Source organism: Anabrus simplex, chromosome 5, assembly GCF_040414725.1.
Source record: "Anabrus simplex isolate iqAnaSimp1 chromosome 5, ASM4041472v1, whole genome shotgun sequence".
In the NCBI taxonomy this organism is placed as follows: domain Eukaryota; kingdom Metazoa; phylum Arthropoda; class Insecta; order Orthoptera; family Tettigoniidae; genus Anabrus; species Anabrus simplex.
The window spans coordinates 297,626,201-297,644,449 of NC_090269.1; the positions used below are offsets into that span (position 1 = coordinate 297,626,201).

The 18,249-nt window shown below is 41.8% G+C and overlaps 1 protein-coding gene across 1 annotated transcript in view; it reads left to right on the forward strand.

Annotated features, from left to right (window-relative positions):
• The first annotated feature begins 1,347 nt into the window (after positions 1-1,347).
• LOC136874852 (uncharacterized) overlaps positions 1,348-18,249 on the forward strand; it is an 81,227-nt gene continuing 64,325 nt past the window's right edge. Inside the window, exons 1-2 of the mRNA XM_068227917.1 lie at positions 1,348-1,423; positions 14,711-14,838. Of these exons, the coding sequence (XP_068084018.1) occupies positions 14,718-14,838 (121 nt within the window). The 5' untranslated portion in view covers positions 1,348-1,423; positions 14,711-14,717. The remainder of the gene's footprint in view (positions 1,424-14,710; positions 14,839-18,249) is intronic.

An 18,249-nucleotide genomic window follows, 5' to 3' on the forward strand; every position in this document is an offset into this window, starting at 1 on the left:
AAAGCAGAACCCCAAACATGATCGAACGAGTGCGACAACTACTGGCACAAGATCGGTGACGAACTTTACGATTTATGGAAGAGAAATTGGGCTTTAAGAAGGACACGGTGCGCACTGTCATCAGCGATGATTTGAGTAAGCGGAAGATATGTACCAGGTTTGTGCTGAACAAGCTTGCAGGCGAGCAGAAAGTAAAACGCTAGGACTCTACCCTAATGAGTGCCACGGACGCTACCTTCCCAATCCTGGTCCTGTTCTATCTCGGCATCGCCTAAAACCTTCCATGTGTTAGTGCGACACTAAACAACTGGCAACAAAAAAATAAAAAAATGCAAAATGGGAGAAACTTCCGGAGATTTTTATTACTCCGTCTGACTAGGACCCATCCCTTCTACAAATCATCGTCACGGAGGATGAGACCTGGTGCTGCCAGTTCGATCCGGAATCCAAGAAGCAATCAATGAATGGTACACCGACTTTCCCGCGACCAAAAGAGCGTAATCTTCAAAAGTCCAAGATCAATACAACAGCTGATCGCTGTCAGGGCAGCCATCTATGATCGTGTAACAGGTATGTTGCAATCGATTCCTAAAGAGGCTTTTTTTTTTTTTTTTTTTTCCTTTTGCTTTACGTCGCACTGATACAGATAGGTATTATGGCGACGATGGGATAGAAAACGCCTAGGAATGGGAAGGAAGCAGTCGTGGCTTTAGTTAAAGTACAGCCCCAGCATTTGCCTGGTGTGAAAATAGGAAACCACGGAAAACCATCTTCAGGGCTGCCGACAGTGGGGTTCGAACCCCTATCTCCCGATTTTGGACACTCAGGAACGTTTAGACAAGCTATGTGAATTTAATATCAAAAATAGTAAGCATATGTGAAGACCAACTGAACTGATACATACAAATGGATTTCGCACGTTTCCAAATTCTGTACTTTTTAAAAAACGTGTCTCTTGAAATTCAAGTAGGTTTGTTTCTTGTCTTTTATTTCATCTGAATTATTTACGGCAGTTTTACCAGATATATAATACAATGTCATATACAACCTATCCGAGCGCGAAATGCATCCTGGTGTATCCACAGAATGCTAAGAAAACCAAAACTAAAGATTATTAGAAAGTATTAATATAAAATAGCATCAGTATTTAAAATATCATGGTACTAAAGAGTTCTTGGACACTAATACATCGCCTTGTCATTAACACATAGGAAGAGTTCAAAGCACGCGCTGTGTATGCCAGGCGACCTTGCAGACCCCTTATCCACCTATCCAAATTGCTCTCCCCATTGTCTTCAATTAATAGACATTCATTATGAGTTAAAGACGTGACTCACAGAACTGAACTACACAACTGAAGTGCAGAGGCACAGTATATAAGTAGTTCCGTTCAACTAGTCCGCTCTTGTGTTCTGGACAACAGGTAAGCTTACATTATATAGCACAGTATTTGGTTCGATTCTTTTCATTCAAAGAAGCGTATTTCAATGTTCTTCATTTTTTGGTCTATGAAAGTGTAGTTCGAGCACAATAAACACTGCATTCTAATACAGGAACGGCTATATGAGAGTTTAACGGAATCTAATGCCTTTCAGTTTAACTGAAAGGCAATATTGGTACTTATTAAATAATGGATGGAAAACAGTCAGAAGATCTTGATAGACAGCTCTTGCCTGTTATCTGTTTTCAATATTTTAATATGTACTAAAATGAATAATAACATTAAAATCGAGCAACGTGTTTCCTTACTTCAGAATCGGGAAGTATAACACACAACAATAATAAACTTATGCTTCCCTTACTAATAGATAAGGAAAAGTGAAGTAGTTTTTTGTGACATGACAGCATGGTACGATATAGTCTGTAATGAATGCGTACGTAGAGCCGGTGTTTAAATGCAGAAAATACATGGGAAATAACGCAGTGTTAATTATTTCAGCACTGAACTCCAAGCAAATATGTAGAACTGCTTCACACACAAGAAGGTGTGGTTTTATGGGGAAATATTCACCCTTTATACTAACAATGGCATTAAATACATGGTGATCAACTGAATAACGTGTTGTGTCATCCGTTGATACCCATATCATAGCGTATGCCCTCATATTACTATCCCGTAATTCATTTTGTAGGCCTATGTGATCAATGCATGTATCGTAACATTTTTTAATGTAAATCTTGGCTGGTGCAGAACTATTTGCAATTTATATCCCAATATATTTCTCCAAATAATTGCACAAAGTTTCCTTATTAAGTTGTATTTTCACGAGAAAAATGCATTTCATACGTTTTATGGAATAACTAGCTCGTTAAATTACAAGGGTGCAGCGGAATACTGGTAGTGTATAACAGAAATTCGAAATTGATACATAGACAGTCAAATTTAAATGCCAGCACGTGGTAGCTGATGCCAATTATTATTATTATTATTATTATTATTATTATTATTATTATTATTATTATTTCGTTATGCGCATTCATAGAGCGTGTTGGAACTTGTTCGTTAGCTTGATGGCTTTCGCCTTGTTATTCTTCCAAAATCTCTTCATGAACTCATTGTGTTGCCTCTTCCGTTCCTCTGACCACTTTCTACCGGCCCTGCTGCTAGTTTCCAACATAAATGTGTGTTTGTTTACTGAGATCCTGAAAACACGATTTCTTATGGTATCTTCTCCGATGTTCAATTCATTCAGGTCCCTTCTTGTTTCCTCCGGCCCTGTTATTAATCCTAAAACACTGTCCAAAAATTACAAATGGATCTTCCGTATAGTATTGATGAAACTATCTGTGTGACTGTAGAGGTCTGCAGTTTCCCTTCTGATGCAAATTCCATTTTCTTGTGTGTGGTCGAAAATTTTCCTAAGAATTTTACAGTACGTTCTTGTTTTTCAGTATCTGCAATTTTAGAATGAACTCGTAGGTTAAGGTTTCTGATGCATATAGAGCTTCCGGTAGGACAACTGCTTTGTAATGTTTCAATTTAGCATTACATGACACTATTCGTTTATTGTAGTGATCCTATGTTAGTATAAATACCCTCTGAGGTTCTGAGGCCGTATTTTCCAAGGTTTCAGAGAAGATTACCTGTGACATTATCCCATACGCCGTTTCGATTTTTTCTTTCTTGCACTATTGCTGAAAATTCTGCATAAACTTGGTTTCCTCGAATGATATCTGAAGGCCTGCCTGGATGTTATTCTGTTTAATGTATCGGCTTATTATTATTATTATTATTATTATTATTATTATTATTATTATTATTATTATTATTATTATGGATCGGCACTAATTGCAAATTTAGTACTACTAAATGTTTTCATTCCTCCCCTGAAGCGGGGGGGCGGGCCTCCTAGACGATGACGCCGTCTCTCAGGCCAGGAGATTTGTATCGGAGCAGAAAATATGCGGAGAAGGTGAGAGGGTTAGCGGCTGTGGCCTGTACTAGGAACTGTCCCGACATTCGTCTAATGAAAGAGAATGGAAAACCATGGAAAACCATTCTCAGGATAGCCGTCGATGGGGAACAGACCCTCTCCGTCTCCCGAATACAGAGGCGTAGAGCCGTGGCCACCCCATTTGTGCTCGGTTGGCCGGTCGGAGTGCTGAGGTATCGGACCAAGGACCAGTCGTGGCCATCTGTGGGCCGAGACTCACTCTGCATCCGCCGACCCGCAAATTTACTGCTACTACTGCTACTAAAATGCATTCCTCGCCTGAAGGGGGAGGCGGGCCTCTTAGACGTTGACGTAGTCTCTCAGGCCGGGAGATATGTGACGGTGAAGGGGATGCTCGGAGAATGTGACGGGGTTGGCGGCCGTGGCCTATACTAGGAACTGTCCCGCCTTAGTGCAGGAGAACGGGAAATCACGAAATCACGAAAAACCATTCTCAGGACAGCCAACGGTTGGGGCCAGCCGTGAGGTCCAGCCCTGTCCCGTCTCCCGAATGTAAAGGCGTAGAGCCATGGTAGAGCCGTGGCCACCCCTTCTCTGCTCGGTTGGCCGGTCAGAGTGCAGAGCTGTTGAACCACGCACCAGCCGCGGCCACGTGAGGGCCGAGCCCCACTCTGCATCTACCGACGACGCAAATTCAAATTTAATTTAATTTAATTTAATTTAAATTTAAATGACAACAACGAGGTGTTTTCATTCCCTGCCCGAAGGGCGGGGCGGGTCCCCTAGAGCGTCACGCGCTCTCTCGGGCCGGGAGGTGTGAAGTAAAGAGTGAGATGTGGTGGAGGAGAAAGATGAAAAATGAAACGAAGTAAATAAGTTAAGGGAGAGGAATGGTGGGGCCCCTTGGCTAGCGAGATGTGAGGGAGGGTGTGTAGTTTTATACGAGAGTGCCAGGGTGGAATTGTGGGTTGAGGAGTTGTAGGGCTGCGGCGATGTGGCATAGTTGTAAGGAGTCTGTAGACATCTGTATGCCGAGGTGAATGGAAGAAGGAACGAGTTGGGACAGTGGCGTGCACTGAACCCCATCTACCCCAGGGAAAACTTTGTATTAACATTTTCTAATTATTCCTTAGAACGCTTTTTATAATGTTTAAAAAATTGTGAACATCTAAGCCAGCCAAGTAAAGCTGTCTCGAAAATCCGCTCGCACTACCGCAGTTCAGCTTCTCCAGCGAGCTGGGTTTCCTTGCCGGCGCGATTGACGTCCGAAACGGGGGAGGAGCTTACCGTCAGCTGTTTCCAATATGGCGGCGAGATAGTGACGGGATGTAAACACGACAGCGATCGGGTGTGCGTCTGTAGGATTTATTAAGTGTTCAAAATGTCTTTGGTGTCGTATGCGCAACTGTTGAGAGTTGTCGGAGATTTCATGCGTCCATTAGTGGAAGGGGAAGAAATATTCAAGCGTAATTATTTGAAATGTGTAGGTAAAAAGTTTGAAACAGAAGATGAAACTGGTTGTGTTTACAATCATCCCACATCGATTCAAAACCGCACAAAGTTAATGTTGTCTTGAACAAGGGGGTGAAAATGTGAAGTGCAACTGTATATGTAAAGCGGGTTTGTCAGAGAAATGTTACTGCTGACACGCTAATTCACTTTAACAGTTAAGCTACTGTAATTTTCCACTATTAGAGGTTATGGAGTAATTTCTTAGCCAGGTGACGGGGGAGTTATCTGTTTTGTAAACTGTAATCTTGGGGAAGAAAGAAAATAATAATTCTACTAAGTAAATGTTGTAAAGCAAATAAATCCTAGGCTTTATACAGGCTTGTGTTGGAACAGCCCACATAAACTTAAATGTTCTTCCATTTTTACCATCAGCACAAAAGTTAGAACTTAGAACCGACAATGATAACTATAAAAAATTATAACTACTTCCAGAATATGCAGAGCAAAGTTGGAAAATTATAATGTAAGAGTACTATAACCTCTACAGTCACAGCTGTTTGGGGTTGAAGAATACGGTACTTGGTTTGTCCAATTCTACCTAATAATAAGGTTATGGCTTCTAATTTATGATGACCGGGCGAGTTGGCCGTGCGGCTAGGAGCGTGCAGCTGTGAGCTCGCATCCGGGAGATAGTGGGTTCGAACCCCACTGTCGGCAGCCCTGAAGATGGTTTTCCGTGGTATCCCATTTTCTCACCAGGAAAATGCTGGGGCTGTACCTTAATTAAGGCCACGGCCGCTTCCTTCCCATTCCTAGACCTTTCCCGTCACATCGTCGCCATAAGACCTATCTGTGCCGGTGTAACGTAAAACAAATAGCAAAAAAAGCTAATTCATGACGGCAAAATACTACATATTTTCTTTCATTGATAGAAGTATTATATAGACAATTTAAATTCAGTGCTTAATTACTACCAGTTAAAGATATTACATGTAGATAGTTAATTTACTGTCCGCTTTTACACATATGAAGAAGTTTACAAAGAGCGGATTACATTCTATGTGCGGCACAGAAGTATTAGGCTACAAGTTTATCAGTATTTTTGATGTAGCTAAATCTTTGTGAATACAAATTAGAGATAATAACTATCAATGAGTACAATAAACAGTACCGGTCCCTACGCTGTGGAAAGAAGTCGTCTTCACGAGAATGCAGACTGCACACTGTCATGTATCGCGTAACGCGTTTTCCAATTGACAGCGCGGAAACCCATCTTTCTCTCTGAACTTTTTGTACAGGAAAGTAGTGAACAGATTTCGCATCCGTTTTATACGATTTGCAACCTTATACAGAGCAGTACCTCCTCAAATTTGACAATTTTCTTTCTGTTTCCATCACGACGTCAATGCTTCGCCATGTAAATATACCTCACCAGTCACTATGTTGCAGCTTCAACATTCTACCGCGTGGCTGCGCCATCAAACTTTTCTGACGTCAATAGAGAGCTACCCCCAGCGAAATTTAAGGTCGCTTGGGTGACGCATGCCCTTGAAGCTTCCTCGAGGCGGAACTGTGCCCCCTCCCCCGGCAACAATTTACGGCGACAGGCCAGCTAGCTTAGGTAAAGGGGCGTTAGTTTTAATACTTGACACTCGAAGTCTTCAGCGCCACACACTAGAGACTGCAAAAAAAATATCAACATCTTAACACTTGCCCGTCGTCTTGCTAATAAAAAATAGAGCCAGTATATGAAATCAATTGTAATATAGAAGAATATGTTTTAGTCTTGGGTTTCGGCATGTATACAGTTTTTTCGAGCAATTCATTGATGACTCGTGTAGAGTATGTGTTCGATTGCCGCAGCATGAACACAGGGTTAAGCTCGAATGGTTGTCTGTGATGGCGCTATACAGTGAATTTTTGTAGAGTTCCTCTTGGATTATAGGCGAAGGTTTCGCATTCTTCATTAACATAATGTGTGTTATACGTCGTGACAAATATTTTTCCTCGTTTGTCGTTGATGCACGTACACTCAGTATGCTAGTGAAACTATTAAACTTCAACAATGGCAAAATACCAGTTAAATTTTGGTGATTAGTTTAAATTAGGCTTTTTAAAGTAAAAACAAATAGTCCCAGAGTATTTTTGTGAAAACCATGATACGATGCGTCTCAGGATGAAACTGTAAGTACGTACATTGTTTAAAATCAGCTATAGATTACGTTATGATGGTGTCGTCACTGCCGTGAATATCGATTTTGAAGTATGTGCGAGCGTGTGGTTGAAAATATTCTTGAAACATCTTTCTCAGGTAGACTTTTCCACGAAAAATGCAGCCTTATAAAATGGTAATGTTGACTTTAGAGAGTGTATAGGGGCTACGATTAATTGTTTATATTTAAACAACTTTTTTTTGCAGCTGGGGTAATGAATATGTTCACCACACGCCACTGAGTTGGGGTAAGGGGTGGACGAACGTGGTGACGAGGTTGATAGGGAGGATGAGCTGGCCGGGTGCGACGACGTATAGCGACGGGGGAATATCTGGGGAAAGTTTGACGAGGGGAGCGAGAAGGTTCCACTTCGTGATAGCGTCTGTAGATGTGCGCTCCACTGGAGATGAGGCGATGTACTGCGTCTACCGTCGGTAGATGGAGGCGTATTAATGAGGTCGCACTGGAGGAGTTCATAATGCGGTACGCCCGGCGTGCTGCGTCGCCTTCTGCGTGAAGCTCATGTAGGACTTCCCGTTCAATGATGGTGGTGGCAACGCCGACAATGACGCAACTAGACATTGCGGGTTGAGACGATAGTGACGGTGCGGCGGCTTCTGTATTTGGAGCAGGTGCGTCGTTGATTTGCTGGTGACTGAAGTAGCGGGGTGGGATACAGGCCTATAGAAGACTGGGGTGTTCAGAGGTGGGTTGTAGAGGGAGGGATGAAGACATTACTTGTGAAGGATGGGAGTATACGAGCGTAATGAAGAAATTATAGGCGAGGGTGAGGGCGGAGGTGGTGGTGGTAGTGGTGGTGAAGGTGAAGGTGGTCATGATGGAAGAGGAGGGTATATCGGGGAGGCTGACTTTCAATTAGTAGAGTCGGCCGCTTGCTTTATTAGCGTCGGCTGGAAGCTGGTAGTAAAGCTGATGTGCCATCTGGCCGATCAAAAATATGGGGACAGTCTGGAGTTCGGAGACGTCCAATACAGTGACGTCGATGAAAGATGACGACAGCAAATTTAGTACATTTTTACGGCCGTAGTCGTTTCTTGACGCCATCATCATGGGAAGGGTGGATTCCCAATTGCATGTTTCTGAGGTGGTTGGTAGTGTGATGTGTTGTATGTAAACAGAGACGTGCATTAATCCTTAAATGCGTAGCACTGTGTACGTGTAAACGAGAATTTACTTGCTTGCCATACATTCTTATAGATAACTGAGTATTGTTATTATTTCTTCTTTACAAGTTTGCAAAAGTTTGCATTTACAGATGAACTCGTTAGATGACGCTAGTATAGCAATAGAGAACAATCCTTGGTTTCAATACAGTTCATGCTAATAACCTGATGTGAAGTGTATAATGTAAAGAATGAAGGTGAAATAATCACAAAGAATGTCTATCACAGAGCGTTCATGAGCATGGGCATTTCCTATGGCTGAAGTGTGGGGTTAACTGCAAAGCTTTCCACATACAGGGTTGTCGGATAAAACGTGAACCTGGAGTATGGGAGTTGGTTATGCTGATAAATAATTAGAAATAAATAATTCGATATCTCAAACCGTTGTCATTTTACCAGCTGCTCAAGTTAGCCAATCAGATCGCTTCGCGGGCGAATTCAAATGGGCTTTGCGAGGCGTTGTTGGTAAATCTGCACGTGACTGAAGAATGGCTTGGAAAATTTATAACGTCCAATAACGAGTAATTAACAACAAACACAGCCAGTGTCATCATAGCGTACTTGCTTTGGCGCGGAGGTCTGTATTCATACTTCTCCCCTGGCGAAGTTTTATTGTTCCATTGCTCTCATGTTATGAGGATGGAGCCCTATCAATGATGAAATCTAATGCTGCAGACTGCACGCACACCCAGCCGCCTAGCCATCGGAATTAACCAATGAAGCTTCAAATCCCCGGCCAGGCTGGGAATCGAACCTGGCACCCCTTAGAGCAAAGGCCAGCACGCTAACCTTTTGACCATGGAGCCGGACGCCTCCTATACTAGTACGTAAAAGTTATCATTCCGTACCCTGATGGGAGTCCGGCAGGCCTCCTAGACGGTAACGCCTCCCCTTAGGTCAGGGAGATGTGTAGTGAAGGTGAGGGGGTTTGTGGCCGTAGCCTATGCTGGGAACTGTCCGGCATTCGCCTTAGTGCAGAAGAATGGAAAATCACGGAAAACCATACTCAGGACAGCCGACGGTGAGGACTAGCCCATCCGCCTTTCGAATGTAGAGATGCAAGCCTAGCTAAAACCAGCCACTCTAGAAAACGGTGGGCACCAGGACATCTCCGTCTCCCGAATGCAGAGCTGTAGAGCCACGGTAGAGTCGAGCCCATTCGTCCTCTGCTTGTTTGGTCGGTCGGAGTGTAGAACTGTCCGACCACGGACCAGCCATGTCCACTTACAGGCCGAAGCCTTATTCCTCTACCGCCGACTAAGCTTAGGGTGCGTCCAGACAGGATCCGTTCCGCTGCGTGCAGCACGTCATGATGCGTTTTATACGACAGCGTCTTATCAGTCTTATATGGCGTGGCCACACAGGATCAGTCATCCGTTTTGTCAGTCTTCACCATGCAACTGGGAAGGATAGGATGGAGGTTATTGCTCTGTGAAAATGTTGCACTGAAATTAAGTTTGTGTGAAGAGAGAAGTTGATGTCATGAAATAAATAATGATAGACGAAGTTATGGCGAATATCATACATTATTTCCGAAACTTTTGAAGCACGATGAAAAATTTGCTGAGTACTTCAGGATGTCGAAATACTGCTTTCACATTATTCATGAGCGTATTCGAGACAGACTGTCAAAAGTGAAATTAAATTACCGTGATCCAATTTCTACGGAGGAAAGGCTAGTAGTTACATTACGGTAAGACTTTTCTTTAGAGTTTCACTATCATTGACTTTTTATTTAAAAAAATTAAGTACAGATATATACAATATAAAGGCAATTCATCTTGAGTTATTCATTATTAATAAAAGAGAACTGTGCCTGGTAGTCACCCATACTAGTGTCAGTCTGTTCACTCCATGTTGATACTGTTGTACTTGGCGACGTGGAGTATTGTTGTTGATTTAATCCGTCAGCTACTGAGCCACCGGTAATTTTCTTGTACAGCATCTCTTGAAATTTAAGCTTTAGTAACATTCTTCTCTCTCTCTCGGAAGGGATTTGAAATATTTTAACATGCTTTTGAAGAGTAATAAATCTTCATCTTCATCCTCAGTTAAGTCCCTCTCAAGAAGCTTAACTTTATTAGCCTCAAACTCCAACATGGACTGCCGGTACAGATCGGTCCCTCTTTTCTTTAGGTCTTGCCTTTGAGTGTTTCTTTCTATAGATAATGACTTAGGGTTTTGTGTGATGTCTTGACCGGGTCCTGCTTTTTGATTGATTTCCGTAACGGAGTCGTTACTAGCATTTTCAATAGTTTCTTGCGCTGGCTCCAGTGCATCTTCACTCCTTGTTGACTCAAGATTTTTTTGTCCTGAGCCGAATAGACATTGAATCATTCAAAAATGATAACAGAGGGAAAAGGGGCCAGTTGGAGGTTGAATGGCTATCAGCTCCGTCACCCGATCGGTTTTTCTCCAGTTTCTTCAGTTCCTTTCTGTAATAGTCCCGTATTCCACGCCATTTCATCTTGAGGTTCTTTGAAAAAAAATTGTTTCAGGTATCTGGCTACAGGCAGTTCGTTTCGGGCACTGGCATTCTCATTTCGCATGGGGAAAAGTACTGTCGCAGAAATAGTAAAGGAAACGTGCGATGTACTATGGAACCTGCTAAGTAGTACGTATATTGCAACACCGACAGCTGATACGTGGCTTGCCATAGCAAAACAATATTGAGAAAAGTAGAATTTTCCCAACTGCCTAGCCAGCCTGGACGGCAAGCACGTAGCTATCAAGTGCCCCCCTCGATCTGGATCTAAATATTATAACTACAAGCAGTTCTATTCCATCAACATATTAGCCGTCAGTGATGCGGACTATAAATTTACTGTGTTGGATATTGGTGCCTACGGTAGTGAAAGTGACGGTGGAGTGTTCAGAAGATCTGTTTTGTACGATCAGCTACAAAGTAATTGCCTGAATATTCCTGAATATGAGTATTTACCGGGGACAACATGTAAAACACCGTACATTTTTGAAGCCGACGAAGCTTATCCATTGATGGAACACGTCATGAGGCCATATACGAGAAAATCACTGAGGGATTCAGAAACAATTTTCAATTACAGACTGGCACGAGCCCGTCGAATGGTCAAATGCAGTTTCGGAATTCTTACAGCCGAATGGCGAGTGCTTAATACAGCTATAGGAACAAGTGTAGAAACGTCTGTGTCAATAGTTAAAGCAGCCTGTTTACTTCATAACATTGTGATGACTCATGATGGTGTAACATCAACAGATAATTTGCCCGATTTTGAGACAAGATCTGTGAACCATATTCCAGTAACAAGACCTCACAACCGTTATACCACTTCAGCGAAATTGATAAGGCAGAGATTCACACAGTACTTTTGTAGTCCCGAGGGAGAAGTTCCATGGCAGTACCGTTTGTTATAGAAATATAACAATAAACACCTTCCATGTGCTTGAATTTTGTAAAAATACATTCTGCTTCTGCTATACTGAATTACACTAGCCTGCAAAATAAAACTTTTTTGTGCGGTAAAACGAAACTAGGTGGGTTTTATAAATTTCTTAACGCGGAATTCGAGAAAAAAATAGTTTTGGCGAATCACGTGTGGTTTGGTGGCAATTTTACAAAATATTATTTTGTTCTTACGTAAATTGTTGATACTTAGTATTGATTAAATTTGATGTATTAATGTAAATTTCAGCTTGCAAAACGTAATCATATTTTTCATGCATTGAATACACATAAATGCTGCTTTGTAAGCAAGTAGATCGTATGTATTATATTTTAAATGTATATTGAAATTCGTGAAACTGAAGCATAAATCGCCTATTTAGTTTCGACTGTACAGTTGCTTTTAAATTAATATAACCGTACCTTGAATAAAAATGACATGGTTAAACATACTGTACATAGTATTGTTACTTACATTATGTGCAGGTTAGATTCACACCTCCGTCTTTTCCCGTTTACCGTGGAATTTCCGGGTTTTTAAAGTTCTTGAATGATCTCTAGAAGGGTCGTCTCGTGCAATCGACCAACAGTAATCGGCCATCATATTCACATCCCAACGTCCCTGATAGCGTCGTTCTGCATCTTTGAGATCCTAGTGAAACCTTTCACCTTGTTCTTCACTGACAGCTCCTAAATTTAGAGGGAAATAATCCAGATGCGAAGCTAAGAAATGAAGCTTAAGGCTCATATTACAACCGAGTTCCTTAAACTTTACCAACATTCTCCTTACAATTTCTTTGTATTGAGGGTCCTTAATGTTGCCAAGAAATTTAGTCACTACATCTTTGAATGCGTTCCATGCCTCTTTCTCAATTTTGGTCATCGTGTCTGTGAAAATTTTGTCCTTCATCTGTTTACGAATCTGTGGTCCATCAAATACGCCTTCTTTGATTTTTGCATCTAATAATGAGGGAAATTTAGTGGATAAATATTGGAAGCATAGGCTACTTTTATCTAATGCCTCGACATACAGTTCCATCAATCCAAATTTGATGTGCAAGTAGAATTTTTTCACGGTCAATAAGACTTACATTCAAGACATTTTTGGATTCTGGTTGTAGTTGTTTCCTTTCTGTCCAAATCACTGTATCCCAATGTTTATCCCGTGCCCTGCTATCCCATTCTCATAGGAAACAGGGAAAATTTTGTATAGCCTTTTTGTTGTCCCAGCAACAATCCAATGATCTTCAAATCACCGCAAATTTGCCACCCATGCTCATGATATTTAATTTTTTCAAGCACCAATTTTAAGGTCTCGTATCAGACATCTTTGTGGAGTGTGCAAGTGGACGGATGCCAGAACATTTGTATTATGAAGCAAAACAGCCTTTAAACTTATTTTGGAAGAGTCAATAAAAACACGCCAGTTACTAGGATCATACTCTTTCTCTCCCGATCGACGTAGAAGATTTGAAACATCCGTACAAAATACAAGTTCATCTTCTTGAGTATAATACTTTCGGACTGTTATCTTTGAAAGGAAACTGCTTTATCAGTCCATCATAAACATTGCATAAGGGCTGGGGCTTTTAACACGTCTGATTATTTAAGTGGTCTAAGATGAAAGACAAACTCTCAACTGTCTTATCTTCAATCCTACATACCTCGCGGTCTATTGCGTATCTGGGGGAGTTTGTTATGAATTTATCAGGAAATCTCCAACTACAAAATGAAACTTTAGACAGCTATAAACCTATAATAAAATGCAAACAATAACAAATCAAATCGCATAATTGCATTCTAAAAAAAGTTGCGCGAGAACATCTCTCAACATTACATATTACGAATTCATGCAGATACTAAAATACCGAATTGCGTCAAAACTAGACGTGATAGGAAAAAAATAGCATCTTTTTCAGAATCAGGGCAGCGATTTCCTACATATTTTCTATTTTACCGCAAAATCATGTTGGCTAGTGTTATTACAATTTGAAATATTACTTAATATTAATTAAATACTGTATCAATATTAAATTAGATGCATTTAATAACATTATTTGCATACCTTCGTCTGCTCCTAATTCTGTCGCTAAATCTCGCCAGATACGTTGGATTACATTGCGGTCCTTGTGATCTTTGTTGGATGAATCCCACAGCGGCGGATACTTGAACAGCCATGAAAGGTCTTCTTTGTATGGCTCACTATTCATTTTAGTCACTGCGTCTTGTCCGTTCTGCGTCTAGAAACGAACTGTTTTGAAATAAGACGGATGACGGACTCGGCGGAGAAGACTGATAAGCCGCGCACGCATTCTGTGCGGCCACGTCCATTAACACAGGTAGGTTTGTTCAAGACGCACATAGCGCAGTTGCCTGAAAAGACTGATTGCCGGACAAGACGGATCCTGTCTGGACGCACCACACTTAAGTTTGCGGAAACAAATTCTGGTAAAAACTGTTGACATACAAAAGTACATAAGTGCGAGAGACCCCAGTCATTATATTTACTGGAAAGGCGCTGGCCTTCTGACCCCAACTTGGCAGGTTCGATCCTGGCTCAGTCCGCTGGTATTTGAAGGTGCTCAAATACGTCAGCCTCGTGTCGGTAGATTTATTGGCACGTAAAAGAACTCCTGCGGAACTAAATTCCGGCACCTCGGCGTCTGCATAAATCGTAAAAGTAGTTAGTGGGACGTAAAGCAAAATAGCATTATTATTATTATTATTATTATTATTATTATTATTATTATTATTATTATTATTATTATTATTATTATTATTATTTACTAGAACGTTTATGAACCTCTTTTCAAGGTAAAATTCCTGCACTACACTCTGTATTGAAATTTGTTACACTTGACTGGATATTTAGTAGTAGTAGTAGTAGTAGTAGTAGTAGTAGTTCTTTCAATCACTTCGGCGAATGTCACGCCATACCCTGCCACAATGAATAATTGTGCAGCTGAGGGTATTACAACTCATAACATAGCAATGGAACTTTAAAACAATAATATATCTTTCATAACTCTCTTCCTGTGTTAACAGATCAGTCATGAGTAAGGGTTACGCTGCTTCTGTGGCTGTCCTTATATCGGCCATGTACATCATCACATCGGTTTCTGGTGGCAAGTATGACCATCAGAGATTGACAACAGCACGTCAGGTCAAAACAGGTACGTGAATGAGAATCCATTCCAGCTAAAATTCTGAACTTCTTATTCGTGTGCCTTATTTTTATTAACGAGGGTAGTTTGGCCTCTTGAAGGTTGACGTGAAGCTAGCAAGCACGCATCTGGCACCCAGAATTTTCCATACATCTAGTGATATAGATGTTGATTCCCCATAGCGATCCTGAAATATTTGTCCCGAATGAGTAAATTTATAATACCAATATAAATTGTCCGTTATTGGACATAATAAATTTTCCAGCTACTCATTCCTCGTTGCCAGCGTTTCGCCCCCGTGTGCTAAGTTGGGCTCATCAGTTGGTACTTAGCACACCCACCAAGACGCATGGTTAGTGCATACCGTGGAGGCCACTCCGTAGGCTACATCAAGCCACCGGCAGTGCCATTGCACCATGAGAGACCCAAGCAGACATCAATTTTTGGTAAGGAGACAAAGTCTCTCATGATGCATTGGCACTGCCGGTGGCTCCAAGTAGCCTACGCAGTAGCCTCCACGGTATGCACTAGCCATGCGTCTTGGTGGGTGTGCTAAGTACCAACTGATGAGCCCAACTTAGCACACAGGGGGCGAAACGCTGGCAACCAGGAATGAGTTAGCTGGAAAATTTATAACGCCCAATAACGGACCATTTATGTTGGTATTATACATCTAGTGACCCGGCAAAATCCAAGATTTTATTTTTAACTCAAGGTAACAATAGCTCAGTTCCAGACTAATCACCAAGAAAACTGATAACATCCAATCATATACACTTACATCCAACCATACATACATGCATACATACCATCTTCATTATAGAATGTTATGCATTTCAGCTTTCAGTCTGCAAGCCTCTGTTAATCTATTAAACGCCAGCAAAATCCTCTATTTGTAACAGTTCTGTGGCCTCGTTTAGTTCCATAACTCTCATCTTTAAATCATAAGAAATTGAGTCTAAACATCGTCGTCTTGGTCTCCCCGGCCTGAGAGACGGTGTCACCGTCTAAGAGGCCCGCCTCCCCCTTCATGGGAGGAATGAAAACACTTTAGTAGTAGTATAAGGGAAGCAGTCGGTAGATGCAGAGTGGATCTCGGCTCGTATGTGGCCACGGCTGGTCCGTGGTCCAACAGCTCTGCACTCTGACAGGCCAACCGAGCAGAGAAGGGGTGGCCACGGCTCTACCATGGCTCTACGCCTCTACGTTCGGGAGACGGGACAGGGCTGGACCTCACGGCTGGCCCCAACCGTCGGCTGTCCTGAAAATAGTGTTCCGTGGTTTTCCATTCTCCTGCACTAAGACGAATGCCGCGACAGTTCCTAGTGTAGGCCACGGCCGCCAACCCCGTCACCTTCTCCGAGCATCTCCTTCACCGTAACAAATCTCCCGACCTGAGGGATGGCGTCACCGTCTAAGAGGCTCGCCTCCCCTTTCAGGGGAGGAATGAAAACATTTTAGTAGTAGTTGGTGTAGTATAAGGGAAACACACCTTCAGCGAATCGAAATAAATCTAGTTCCACCAAAAGCCATACGACCAAGGACACGCAAGTATCGCAGCGTAAAGAGAGGACCGATACAGTTAACAGTTGCCAGTTTTAAGAATAATTTCATTTCAATTAAGGTCTCATTATGTTTTGGATCTGCCATTTATTCACTCATTTCAGTCTCCTGGCCGTTGTGTTTAAGCACCAGCACACAACCGCGACTGATTTACCATTTCATCTTGACGTTACTCATGTACAGAGCACATGTGACGCCCATAGAGTTAGTAAATAATACACTAGAGGTAGCACTAGCGCTGCAGTCGCGTGCGAAGTTGAAGGAGCGTGCTGTTTGGCAAAAGTTGGACTGTTTGGCACTGTCACCACTGGAGTTTCTCGATAAGTTGAAGTCTTAGACTTCTCTTAAGGAAAATGTCAGTCTCCTGGGCAGCTTATGGCTGCACAGGGCGGTTCGTAAAGGGCAGTGGCGTACCATTTTACAGGCACCATGTTTAGTTGAAATTCATTTTCGTGCGAATAAAATAATAATTTGTGTGGTTTGGCCTACTTGCGCTGACTTCGCGGTTTCTTTCACTGACAGCGTGTTGTCATTTCTTGTAATGCCACTGATGTGCATGATACCGAGCGAGTGGATGCGGGTTTTGGGTCGCGTAGCTGTGAAGTTGTATTCGGGAGATAGTGGATTGGAACTCCACTGTCGGTAGCCCTGAAGATGCTTTTCCATGTTTTCCCATTAATTAAGGCCACGGCCGCTTCATTCCCACTCCTATCCCTTTCCTATCACATCGTCTACATAAAATATGTCTGTGTCGGTGCGGTGCAAAGAAAACTGTAAAGAAACAAATATTACTGTAAACATTTTCTCAGTTCTCTTCAATCATATCATTTACCACTCTCACTTTCCGTTAAAGGAAGTCATTTCACAACTTAAAATCTTAAAGCATACCACACATTTCACGAAAAGCTATTAAAAAAACTTCATAAGAGACTGAAATCACAACCGAGTGTCATATTTCCATTTGTAATCACGTTTAGGAAACAGTGATGATAATAATAATGTCATTAGCTTTACGTCCCACTAATTACTTTTAAGGTTTTTGGAGACGTACCGGCAAATTTACGACACGAGGCTGACATATTTGAGTACCAAATATCACCGGACTGAGCTAGGATCGAACCTGCCAACGTGGGATGAGAAAGCCAGTGCCTTAAACCGGTGATGATATTTTTTCTACTTTGCTCCAAAACCTCGCCAACGCTTTTAGGCCAAAAAATTCGCTTATTCGGTACGTACGAGAGAGAAAGTTTTCCGTCGTTGAGCAGAATTATGCCGAATTCCTGTCCATTTATTATTTTTACACAAAAGATACCGTAGGGAAATATACGTATCCTTAACCTAAAAGTACGTTGTTAGAAGACTTAACATGAACCGTAAATTGATTTTGTTTACTTAAATGCAATTAAACACCGTCCTCTCTTATCAAGCATTTGTCCTGCATTTCTTCTTTTTGGTCTTCCTTTCTACTGGAGAGAAACGTAACAAGTATACTGTAGTCTCTGAGAATGTTTACATGTAACAATTTTAAACCATATCAGTATCCACACAGTTTTAAAGTGCCCTGTTTACATTGATGAGCACAGCAGAGCGAGCTTTTTGCCAAACAGCTGAGATTTTAACATGCTCCGCTGGTTACAATGATTCTCTTGCAGACACTGGTGCCGCTTGCTACCTCTAGTATATTATTTACTAACTCTATGGCGACGCCTACAGTACGAGCAACTTTTATGATACCTGGGTTCCCTAGTGCAGAAACGATAGACCTCGGTTATCTTCGATATTCGTATTGGCAACCTTTAAATCACAAATTATGAATCGAGTATGAATCGCCGTGAGACATCTGGCGTATACTTTACG